General features: G+C 34.4%; 1 protein-coding gene and 2 long non-coding RNA genes across 5 annotated transcripts; 1 reads left to right on the top strand and 2 right to left on the bottom strand.

Annotated features, from left to right (window-relative positions):
- Positions 1 to 34: 34 nt before the first annotated feature.
- LOC106392075 (glutathione S-transferase T3-like) lies at positions 35 to 9,269 on the bottom strand. Of its 3 annotated transcripts, none has more exons than XM_048758438.1 (4): positions 9,029 to 9,269; positions 8,141 to 8,831; positions 2,231 to 8,075; positions 35 to 2,145 (listed from the first exon to the last, which is right to left on the bottom strand). In XM_048758438.1, the coding sequence occupies exon 4, from the start codon at positions 1,648 to 1,650 to the stop codon at positions 763 to 765; it is 888 nt and encodes a 295-aa protein (XP_048614395.1). In that variant the 5' UTR covers positions 1,651 to 2,145; positions 2,231 to 8,075; positions 8,141 to 8,831; positions 9,029 to 9,269; the 3' UTR covers positions 35 to 762. The 3 variants fall into 3 exon arrangements, with proteins under 3 accessions (XP_048614395.1, XP_048614396.1, XP_048614394.1); XM_048758439.1 differs by having other exon boundaries at positions 35 to 8,075; positions 8,141 to 8,233; positions 8,491 to 8,831; XM_048758437.1 differs by having other exon boundaries at positions 35 to 8,075.
- On the top strand, positions 9,146 to 10,668 carry LOC125587624. The gene is made up of 2 exons (XR_007323874.1): positions 9,146 to 9,350; positions 9,838 to 10,668. It is a non-coding gene; the product is annotated as an uncharacterized LOC125587624 (long non-coding RNA).
- LOC125587625 lies at positions 10,111 to 12,134 on the bottom strand. Its single transcript, XR_007323875.1, has 3 exons — positions 10,520 to 12,134; positions 10,355 to 10,441; positions 10,111 to 10,238 (listed from the first exon to the last, which is right to left on the bottom strand). It is a non-coding gene; the product is annotated as an uncharacterized LOC125587625 (long non-coding RNA).
- Positions 12,135 to 12,938: the final 804 nt, after the last annotated feature.

Raw genomic sequence — 12,938 nt, 5'->3', positions numbered from 1 at the left:
GTTTCTTATATTTTTTTTTCTTATACGTTAAAAATATTTAGATTTCTTCTACTTTTGAATCTTTTCTATTTTTTTTTCTTATAAGTTAAAAATATAATAATTTCTTCTAAGTTTGAAAAATCTCTTCTATTTAGTGAATCTGATATATTTTTTTTATCTATTCAATTGGAGTTTGTTATAACTTTTAAAAAACCAGCGTTTACTAGCAACTTTTAAAACTAAACTTTACTAAATGGTTATGATGAAACAAAAACAAGAAGCAAGTAGCGAAACCTGATTATTACAATGGTTATGGTAATAACTTTCAAAAACAAGAAAACAAAAACAAAAACAAGAAGCGAAACCTGATTATGGTTATGGTACAGAGAAGCATGTTGATGAGATGGATACAAAGGATTGAGAGAAGCAAGTAGCAGACAGATATTACAATGGTTTTCGTTCCAAAATATTACAAAGGTTTTGATGATAAGGTTTTTGATGTTGAGGAGAAAGAGATACATATCCGAGTACTTGTACTACAAGAAGGGAAAACCCGTTACTTATGAGCAGGAGCTACATGCCAAAATGCTCTCAGTACTCTAAATCCACCCGTGACAACTCCGCTTTAGCTAAGGAACAAAAGAACTCCTTTCCTCCCGTGACTACCTGCAACAACACGTTTAAAAAATGGTTAGTTTAGCTGTAACAACTAAGCAAGTACACACATCACACAACAAGTACTAACTTTTCCTGCAAGTGACCTCAAACAACACACAGTACACATCATAACATTTCAGACATAAGCTTCATTTTTAGTGTTGTTTCGATCTCAGACAATGGCTCTTTCTTGGCCAGCAAGCGATCAAGGAGTTTATTTCTAGACAGTTTTTCCTTAAGTTCCAAAACGCCTTGTAGCTTAGACAACTCCTCATCTCGACCACTCTTCTTCTTCTTACTGGCACCTTTCGCAGCCTTTACCCCGACTGGTCTATCCTCATCTTCTCCAACAACATTTTCTTCTGGTCCGTCAAGATCCACCACTGGCCTCCGCTTTTCCTTTCCACCATCCTTAGCCATATAAGTGGAGGCCCATTTCTGCTCATGCCTGAGCTCTCTCCAGCAGTGATCGAGTGTGAACTTGGTATCGTACTTGGTGAAGAATATGTCGTAAGCAGCTTTGATCACATCATCATCATTTTGGCCGCTTCTCTGCTCCCTCAGCGCCTGGTTGTAGCAACCAGTGAATCTGGATACTTCATGATTGATCCTAGACCACCTCTGCTTACAAGAAGTAACCTCTCGCGGTACTTCCCCAACGAGCTGAGGGCTGGCGTTGTAGTAGTCTACAATACGCTTCCAGAAAGCAACAGCTCTCTGCTCGTTGCCTACGAGAGGGTCCTTACTGGTGTTAAGCCAAGCACCAATAAGGATCCTATCCTCTTTGGGTGAATATTTCCTTCTATCTGCAAAGGTCTTAACAGACTCCTCAGGGACTTGCCTACGAGACTGACCAGGGACTTGCCTACGAGACTGACCAGGGACTTGACTAGGACACTCAGGAGGGATTTCGCTAGGAGAATCATCAGGAGCTTGAGACCCGAGCCAAAAAGGCTCGGGTGATTCAGGATCTACTGGCATTTGACTGTACAGCAAGTGTCTATAACCCGACATGGCTGTAAAAATGCTCTGTGTTACTCAAGTAGTTACACAGAGCCTTAAGTAATACATGTTCCAATTTATTATACAATAAAAGCCTATCAAATCTGAGCAGTTAGGAAGATAGGAAGCAAACTAAAAGCAATTTAACCAAACACCATTCAAAATCAGTGGCAAAAATCAGTAGCAAAATTAAATCCTATGTACTATAACAACTATTTAACCAAACACCATTCAATTAATCTACAGCAATTTAAACGTAGAACCTTTAAAACCAATCAAATCACACGGGTTGAGAAGATATAAAGCAAATCAGTAGCATTTATTAATACAGTCCTAGTTTTTTATCTACCTACAAAAACCATTCAATTAATCTACAATACTATTTGAATTTTTTTTTTACGGAATATACATTGTCAAGTGATAGAAAAGAAAAGCAGAGTACCTTTACTTTTTTGACCATTGGACAGGTGATAGAACACTCCCCCATTGAAGCCTTTGAAGCTACTCCTGCAAACAAGTAACATTAGGCTGTCAAATGTTTTAATACAAACGCATAAACTGAAAATGAAATCCAAATAAGTCGAGAACTTACCATGTAGAACCAAGATTACCAAACCTATGACCACTAGCAGGCACACCATTAGCTTAACTCGTGTGGTATCCTTTCCTGCGTCGTACACAGTCTTCTCTAGCAGCAGCAGCTTCTTCTCTCTCTCTGCAACTGCTTCCTTAAGCCGTCTTATCTCCGTCTGAAAGTCCCTCATCTCCTCCATGACCGCGTCATCCCACCACTTCCAGTTGTGAGTGGCTCCAACAACGACATTGTTGCAGGTGAAATACCTACAGCCTGGATCTTTTTCCGTGTAGGCTGTAGCAACAACCGGCTCACTCCCACAGTAGCAGATCGTCGGAATGCCATCATCCCCCTCAGGTTGAGGTTGGTTCTGAAACGGCTCTCCATTATCGAAGCTACTCTGAGCTTCATCGGCGTACAACTGAGCTTCAGCGTCGAGAAGTGAGGTGATGTCGATGGACGCTGATGATGAGGACGGCTGGCTATAGCTATACCTTCCCATTTTCCTTAACCTGCAAAGAAAGAGACAAGCAAAAAGCAAAGATTAGCATTGATTTTGAAAAACAATACGAAAGACGAACATATCAACACTAAATAGAGCCGCAACCCTAAATCGATCGAGACCCAAAAGGGACAATTTTCAAATCCCTAAATCGATCGAGACCCAAAAGGGTTTTCAAATCCCTAAATCGATCGAGACCCAAAAGGGTTTTCAAATCCCTAAATCGATCGACACCCAAAAGGGTCTTCAAATCCCTAAATCGATCGAAAACTAATCGAAACCCGATTTAAACGGAAAATAATCGATTGAAACAAAACAAAATCGATTGAAACGAAAGCAAATCGATTGAAAATAAAAAAATCCCCAAATCGCAGATTTTTTTCTAACCCTAATTTTGATACGAAACGATTCCACCTCTATTGAATATAAATGGAAACAATCTAGTTCGATTAATATAGAAAAAAACGCTTCTACTTACCTTGACGATCAGACGAAGTGGAATCGCGAAGGTGGGATCCGACAATCGCCCTAGAGAGTTGAGAGGTTTTTTTTTTCTTTGCTTTCGTCGAAATGACGATTTTTTTCTCGCCAATACCAAACACAATCGCGCCTCCGTCCAATCTCTTTCCGCCACGTCGCCCACGGACCGGGTCCGTCAGGATGCAATTTACGGATCAATCCGTCAAATGGGCTGGGTTTATATTAATTAAAAAATCCAAAAAGTGCAACGGACCGGGCTTACGGATTCGTTGTCATGCCCCGTTGCAAGTGCTCTAAAAGTCCACTCTCTTGTATCTGAACTCTCTATGGGCTGGCCCTTGGGCTAAATACCTTCCTAAATTTTAATAGTATTGATTGGTTGCTTAAAAAGAAAAAGAAAAACTCCAAGCAAATTCCAAACAAAATTGTTTTACATAGACTGAACATATTAGAATTAAAATACGTATATTTCAAGTTCTAACATGTACGAAAATTATAAGAATAATTCTTCTTTTAGCCAAAATTGAAGATGGATCAGAAACGATATGATTCGTCCAACAAAACTCGGCTTAGGTTTTACGACTTGAAAATATTAATTCCTTTTATTGATGGTGTTACTTACAACTTATTTTCACGTGATAGAGAAGCAACTCCCAACTCCCAACTCCCAAAAGTAAGTTGGTTGATGATTCACTACACACATGCAAATGCATGCAAGAGCAAGTTAAGGGTTTGTGTTACATAGATTACTTGCAATGCAAGAAATAGAGAAGAGACCACTTAGCCATCACGCCTGCCAATTGAAGAAGACAGTATGTACGTTTATATATATTTAGGTTTCGTTTTGTAAAGGGTTTGGCTTGGTCCAATAAAATTATCAAACCAATTTCAACACCGGTTACTACGCTTTCTTCTTCTTCTTCTTTCTTCTTCTTCTTCTTCTTCTTAGATCTCCTTCCTCTCAGACACATTTTAACAAGCTCCTGGGCAGATACACTTAATTTTCTCAGCTCTTATTCGTGGGCTTTCCTTCAGTTTTCCTTATGTGTTATGAAATTCAATAAAAGTTCCGTTGTAGAGGCCTCACATTCCACACGTTTATGGCATTGCTTGGACATAATATTAAGGGATATGTATCCCACATTGGAAAATCAATGAGACATTAAGTAATATATAAAGGGTTAGGGCCAATCCACTAATTACCAATTAGTTTTAAGTTGGAAGCCCATAATAAACCCAAATCTAACATTGTATCAGAGCGATAAGATCCTTTGACCTAATTTACTACACCTACTACTACTATACCGATGTTGGGCCCACATCGTCCACGCTTCAGACCTAGATGTCTGAGTGTGAGGGAGGATATTGATGAGAAACATCCCACATCGGAAATATAAGAATTAATCTACTACTATATAAAGGGTTAGGGCCAATCCACTCATTAATAAACCCGAAACTAACATGGTATCAGAGCCCAGATCCTAATAAGTTAAACCCCTAATTAATATTAACCCTACCCGACCGGGTATATAGGTCGTAATTGACTCGTTCGACCGAGTATAACTGTCTTAAAAAGTTTCCAAGATTTCTGACCGATAAGAGCCATCATCTCGAGGAGGGGTATTAAGGGATATGTATCCCACATTGAAAAATCTATGGGACATTAAGTAATATATAAAAGGTTAGGACCAATCCACTAATTATCAATTGGTTTTAAGTTGGAAACCCATAATAAACTCAAATCTAACACAAAAATATGGAGCTTAGTCTGCGGTACTCTCTGGAGGTTACGAGGATGATGAGTACGATGGAGAATCATTTTTTTTATACACAGAAGCTTCGCTTTTCAGTACTGTTCCATTTTATTAGATTCGTATAGTTTCTACTCGGATCATTAGCCAGACTTGGAGTTGTTTTCTTTTGCAATTTTATTTCTCTCACGTGTATATATAGAAGTTGCTTTCCTCTCTTTTTTGTATTGAACTTGTGTGGATGTGTCACACGGTAGACAAAGAAGCTCAACTACCAAGCTGATGACATTGGATAGTGGACAATCTCGCAATACTAGATGATAATCCGCACGGAGTTAGTTTTTTTAATAATATTTGTTTATTAAATGGTTTTAACATTTTACAACCCTAAAAATTTTATCGATTATAAAATGACGAATATAAATATTGGTCTCTTAAATGTATCATTGTTGTGGAAGAGTTAACGTATTATATCTCATTTTAATTATTTTTAAGATTTCATATGCAAAAGGAAAGTTTTTTCGGCTGACATAAATCACCAAAACCAAATAGGCAACATTGATTGTATAATGACGAAAGAGGATTAAATTTTCTGCTTTTGATTTGTTTACTATTGACTCTCCATAATTGATTTCATTTTCTACCGCTATAAAATTGTGATTTCTTTCTCGCATTTGTTTCATTGATATGAATTTAGTTTTTTTTTTTTAATTTTTCTATGAATTCGGTGAACTACATAAGTGTCAATTAAAAAAGAAGGACATCTGTAAAAAATTATTAGTTCCACTCTAGATACATATCTAAGAATCAAAATTTTGAAGAAAATTACTGGCAAATTATATTAACAGTTAGTGTTCAAGTCTAATATATCAAGCTGTTATAGAATATAAGTGCATATTCGAAATATAAATGTCTGACTAGTATATATTCACCAGCTTGGTCGAAAAATCATCTAATTCTAGAACAACAAAACAAATTACTTATTTTATTAGCCTACGCTTTTGAGGTTTAGTTAAAAGTATACATATAAAAATATATATAATACTTTACCATTTAAGTATATGTAAATTATGTATAAATTAAGAATTGTTTGATTTATTAAATGATAAACCAGAAACTTATAATAAATAGTTCAAATCACTCATTCTTACAATTAGCTAGATAGAGTATTAGAGAGAAACAATATTAGACGAATGATCAAATCTTTCACTCTTCAACCAAACTCAAAAGGAAATTATTGGAATCTTGTTATGAAATTTTAATAAAATCTTTTTAGGAATAAAAATCAAGACTAAATTATTTAATCTGAATGAAATAATATATATAATGCTTCCAATATTAAAAATCACTTCGATTTGAAGAAATGTGTTTCTGGGATTGCAGGATCAAATAAGATATCAGAAACCACCAATTTTAAAAATAATTTATATACATAAAAATATATACATTAGAGTAAACACATAAATCAAAACAAATACTTTTTGATAATTTACAATCACGTTTTTGGTAAATAACTCAAAACAATCATTTTATTTAATTTATATGGTATAAATTAAACTTTATTGGTATTGACATAGAAATATAGTATACTAGGGTCGACCCGAGCTATGCCCGGTTTTTTTGTTTAAATTTTAATTTTGATTATATATTATGTATGTTTATTTAATATATAAATAGTATAATCTATTATAAAAATATAAGTAGGTATATAATTATAATTATTTTTAAAAAATTTCATTGTTATTATCTTACGAATTTCGAATTTCAGTATCTAAATTCTTTTATTTTTGTTATTGGAAAATATATAGGTGATAAGCGAAATGACAAAAATTAATTAAATTTTAGTTATGGTGTTTAATTGGTTGGACTATAGATATGTTTCATTTCACTTTCAACTTTTTATAAATTTTGTTATCAATTAGTCTCCGAGTAATTTAATATTGGACCCTCCCCCTTTAAATCTACAACCTTACTTTATATTTTTATTTAAAAAATCAGCAGTTTAAATGCTATATAATATTTTCTACATCAAAAAACTTACAATTACATCACTAAAAGTTACAGACTAAATTCTTTCAACAAATTTTCTGCATTTATAATCCAACTAATCAGACCTTTGAGCTAAATATTCTTTTATCTCACTTATATAAGTTTTTCGGTTAAATATTGTTAAATGGACAAAAAAAAATTAGTTTTAGAACCATTAAATTCGTAACTTTCACGGATGTTTGAAAATTCGCCTTTTCAATTTTTTTTGTTCCACTTCGTCCTACATCTATTTTGATGTAATTGCACCATCTATCTTTATATATAAAATATATATATATACACATATATAATCAATTTTGAACAATGACCATAATCGTATTATTATCTCAAAATTGGCTGTTGGTCAAAATTGTTATTACCAACGTATAAAAAAATTTAGTGTTATGGTTTTTATTTAGATTATAGCTGTGATGTCACATGATGTCGGACATGTAAAACTGAGGGTTTTCCTCTTTAAACAAAACAATATAGACAACCAAGCTAAGCTAAGAGCATCATTATCCCACATACTCATTTAGAGGTTTTTAATCTTTTTTTAATAATTTTTAGTTGGAAAAATGGGTTTAAGGAACTTAGTTAAGAGACGGATATATTTGTGTGATCCATTGCAAGTTTTTTATTTAAGGGTTCTTAAAAAAAATATTTAACATTATCTTATTAAACTTCAAATTTATTTATTAAATTTTTAAACATAATATTTTAAACATAGATTTAAAATACACGTAGAAACACAGCATAAAAAAACAAGAAGTTCAGATGATAAGAAAGAATGTAATAAAAACATTTGTATACATATGCAAAAACACCAAAGTAGACAAAAATATTTTTCCAAATAAGTGATCAAAGATGGTGTCATTAAGCAATGGCGTACCTAATTCTGAAAGGAGATGGGTGGATTCGTGGTGGCTTCCAAGTGAACTCCACTAGGAGAAGTCTTTATCTGAGTTGTATCCGTAGATGAGCACAACATTATCGCATGCCATTTACTTGCAACTGATGCTATCGCTTGAGCTCTATGAGATATCTTCGTTGCTGCGTGTAGACATAAAATAATCCCAACAACTTGGACCACCGCAGAGACCTGAAAACATAACCATCCCAAGCTTTTAACATCACCGCATAACAAGAAACTAAAGCTCGACTCACCGCGAAATCACCACCGTTTATATACGTGATACGTCCGCTATACGCAGTGGTCTGGAAAAGCGTGGTAAACTGGCTATCAGTGACGACCAGAAACTGTAGAAGCAGAAAGATGTGGAACATGTGGCTTATCTTAGAGAGGTAATGACGCAAACGTATGTGCTTATCTCACAGAGTTTTGTAATAAAGGAAAACATAAAAAAGGTTTCAGCTTTCAATCCAAAACAGGGGAGTGACAAAAGTACAAGCAATCTAACAGAGTTCTGTAATAAGGAAAAACAAAAACAGGTTTCAACTTTCATGCAACTAATGATCTGTCACAGAGATTCTGAACCAAAGATAGACAGAATCACCGAGTTTGCTGAATATACAGAAACTTGAGCCGTCCCATACGACCACTGAGCTGATCAACGAAGAGAAACTTTCGAATCCCATGCTTTCTCAAGTTATGAGAAACGCAAAGAAGAGAGACGCCAGCTAAACACGCCTGCGAGACGACGATGTTGAGCTCGAAACTCTTGTACTGATACCTCTCACAGTCTTTGCAAGGCCCTAGCTCCAACACTAACTTTGCTCCTTGCCTTAGCTTGCCTAAGCATAGAATCAACCAAAGTAGTTTTGCCATGATCAACATGAGCTACAATTGCTATATTCCTCACGTCATTCCTCCTCACCAACGTCTTCTTCTTCACCTCTATCATCCAAACAAAAAAAAGTGATTTCCTTTAGAGAACCAATCAAAAGATAGAAGCTAAGTCCTTGAAACTTTATTGTCAGACTACAGACATAAGAAAGCTTTGTCCTTTAAGTTTAACAATCTCACAATCAATCATTATCTTATCTTTTTCAATTCAAAGTGACAAACTTTAAGCTCAAAAACACTAAAACTACCGGAGGATGGAGAGACAGAGCAAGTGATGGGAAGGTGAAGCGGACGGCGCCGGGGATTAAACCGGAGAGCTCCTCCTGGTTTAAGGGCGGAGGGGATTAAACCTTGCCTCTTTGCATCTGTAATCGCCCACACCTATCAAAAAGCGGGGTTCTTCGTCTCGACGGAATCGATCTCCATCTGGTTTAAGAGCTCCTCCAGCTGCGATGGAATCAATCTCCATCTCCGATTAGGAAACCTCAGAGAAAGCGGGGTTCTTCGTCCGCGACGGGGCAAGGAAGAGGGAGAAGAAATTGTCTACCTAATTAAGATACGTTGCTTCTGGTAATTGGCTTTTTTCTTTTTCTTTAATTCCTAATTAAACTAAAAACTCCTCATAACATCTCCCGATAAAGATGCTCTAAGCTATTAAAATATGTATTGATCTTGTTTTCACTTTAGTTTAGTGTTTTCACTTTCGCTCCCACATCTGACCTTCGAACCAAATATGGCAGACTTTGTTGTTGACAACACCCAGATTAACCCTCTCCTCTTACGTAAGATTGATGGAAGGGGCTATGCAGCTTATAAGTTGTTCATGTCTATAAACCTTCCGTAAAAGTTATATGATGTGATTAAAGCCATTTAAGAAGTGCTGATATAAGTTTTTTTCTGTATCGTTAAAAGTTTGTTTACAAAGGTGTATGGGTGTACAAACTAAGATGCATTTGAATTTATGATCTTGGACTTACTTTCAGAATAATCTTTCACGTACCACTAAACTACTAACTACTATGTACTTTCTCAAAAAAAAAAAACAACTACTATGCAGGAGTAAAAGCTACAACACAGGACCGTACTGCTTTTCAGTTTGTACATACAAAGAGTTTTGTGAGCTTGTTCATTCATTGGCCAACATTTATATATGTAGCATCATCACCCGTTTGTGTTTTCAGTGCCTGCAACTTTGCTGGTCCACAGATACTCTGTAGTCTGTGAAACATTGGTAACGAACGTGAGAATGAAAGATTTTGGGGTTTATGCTAGTTCCAAGAAGCAGTAAATTAATTCCCAGTTAACAAAAACCAGATGATACATGACAGAGCACCTCCAACAACCTTGGGGTTTATGCTTGTTGCAATAACAACTCCTTGATCAACACAGAAGCCTTCCAGGTATTTGTGAAACAATACAGCTTGTGAGTCGAGCAAACTCAAAGTCAGAGAAACATCACTGACAATGGAAAATCAGAGAAAGAATTGGTCAGACATTTTGTTTTCTTTTTTAATTTAAAAAATGGGTTATGCAATTATGAAAGTGAGAAGGACCACAATATGAATTAGATTTACCTGTCGGTTTTAATAGTTGCCATTTCATGACAGAGCACATCCAGCAATCTTGGGGTTCATGCTTGTCACAAAGCTCACTGATGAGGCCTACAAAGAAATCAAGATGTCAATATCTAACCATTTCCAAATGTTGATCCTGGGATAAAGAGAGACGAAGATGATTACCGGGAAGGCGTGGGTTCATGTTACCCCCAAGTATCTCACTGTGATTACAGAATTTTTATGACTAAGATCACCATGAATTGTTGCCAAAAAATGATCATCATGAATTACCTGTTTTTTTGAAACACTTGGTATTTTATTTTTTATTGAAATTGTGTAGTATTATCAATTAAAATGATCAACCGAACTACTAAGGAAACAAACAATGAGAAAGTTAGCTGGAGGGAAATATTTTATTGAAATTGTGTAGTATTATCAATTATGTTTGAGCTTGTGCGATTTAAAAGTTGTTATCATCCTTGTAGTGCGAGGAAACTTCAAATAGAATTTCTTAAAAATTTGTAGACCAGCAAGAAAACAAATTTGAAATATCCAAATACTATAAGCTCAAATACTCAGGAGAATATATTTAAATACCAAAAGCTTTTATTTTTTGTTTCAAAGTAAACAGTAGATGGAAGTATCGTTACTCTTTGGTGTTTCACTTGCAAATAAAAATTTTAAAATAAATTGAACAAAACATTTACTAAATAATAAACATTCAAAAATGTATAAGATGTACGTCAAGAGGAGAAATCTTATGAGCAACTCTTTGGGACAGATTAAACTTTTCTTCTTCGGAGTTTAGTGTAGCTAAGTAAGAGATTTGATTGTATAAACTGAATGTAAATGTTGGTTACCTGGAAGCTGCAACACCAAAGGCTTTGGAATCATCACATGCAACGCATGTGAAGGACGAAAGCCCTGTTGTAGCTTCTTGGAACAGTTCGAACAGGAGGTGTTCTCTGTTTATATGCCAATGACTTTCCATCGCAGAGAAACTCGGTTGACTGTTTCGATGAGTCAGCATTAATAATCAACCAGTAAATATTGTAGAGCACGTAAATAAATACATTTTGAAGGTATACCTGAAGTGGAGAATTGAGAACATATTTATTAAGCTCAGCGACGGTAAAAGATTCTATCTTGTTAACACCACGATACATTGAAGCAGCGGCGGTGTCAGAACCGACGGGACCACCCAATCTAATGCAGTGTAAAGTATGTGTTCAGAAGAGAGAATGGGAGTAGTAATTAGATGAACCATCAAAAGCACCTAATTCATATGACCATGGAACTTACTTTGGCAGCAGTCTCGGTGTGGAATAAAAAAAAGAGTCCAGACATAGTGTAGACAAATAACCGGCCTGCAGAAGATAGGGAGGCTTGGTTAACATAATGATGTGGTATCTTAAATATGCAATTCAAGCAAGATTTGTATTGTTTTCTTCTGTCACCTGTCAGACACAACTTCTCGGTTAGGAAAACAAACTCACATAATTGTATTGTTTCTTTTTGTGGTTTTTCTTGTTGAAATCTTGTAAAATGTGGTTTAAAAATATTATCATACAAAAAATTGTATTATTACTAAATAATTTCTTAATCCCAGAATTATTATGTCATTCCACCATTTTATGAATCAAATAATAAAAGACGGAAAAAGTCTAATAAATTATAATGTAACTTCAGATTTGTATAAGAATCTCAGCTCATCTTAAAATTTCAAATCTAGAATGCATTTCTAAGTTCCCAAAAGCCAAGATTTTAACTTCTCATCATCATCATCTCTTCGCCAAGATTTTAAATACAAAAAACATTATATTTGCACAAATTATTATATACTTAATGTTTAAAATATATATATATATATATATATATATATATATATATATATATGCTTAATACCCAAGTGATTTTTTTTCATAACCCCAAAAATCAATATCCGAAAGAACCAATCTGTATCCAAGTGGATACCAGCATTTAAAGCGCGTAATTATTTTTAGATTAGATACACATTAAAATTATAATTATCTTATATATTTTCATCTATCAAAATGTATAATTTATATTTTTTCGATACGCACTTTATATATAATCTTTTCTATATAATTATGTTGATTATTTATTGTTATTTTAATCTAATCTCATCTTTTACGTACTGTTAAGTGTAGTTATATTTTTAATTATTTAAAAAAAAAATCAAATGAAATCAATGTCAAAATACTCGAGTAGGATTTGGTAACAACAAAAATAATTATTTTTTTCTCAAAAAGAAAAAAATGAATAAAACTGTTCACACATGCCCAGAAAAGAAAGAACCAATCCATATCGTTGGTTGTGTATCTCGGAGAGAGAATGTGGGTTCCACCACTTTCTGAAAATTTCTGAAAATTTCTGAAAATATCAACCGCTAACCGAGAAACATTTAATCAAGATCTGCGACAGTTAGGAATAAATTGGGTGTTTAATATTTTGCGGAAATAACTTTAATGAAAGATTTGACATCTTTGAAAAATCAGTGGTAATGTAGTAAATTAAAGGGTAAAAGAAATGTTAAAATTAGATAAGATCCTGCTTTAATAATATAAATTCCAAACTAAAA

Source organism: Brassica napus, chromosome C5 (assembly GCF_020379485.1).
Source record: "Brassica napus cultivar Da-Ae chromosome C5, Da-Ae, whole genome shotgun sequence".
Lineage (NCBI taxonomy): Eukaryota > Viridiplantae > Streptophyta > Magnoliopsida > Brassicales > Brassicaceae > Brassica > Brassica napus.
Note: the sequence above shows the minus strand (reverse complement) of the source record. Positions and strands in the feature narration are given on the sequence as shown.

Excerpts from the sequence above, each read along its gene's own strand:
- LOC106392075 (XM_048758437.1), bottom strand. The coding sequence starts at position 1,650 with ATGTCGGGTTATAGACACTTGCTGTACAGTCAAATGCCAGTAGATCCT.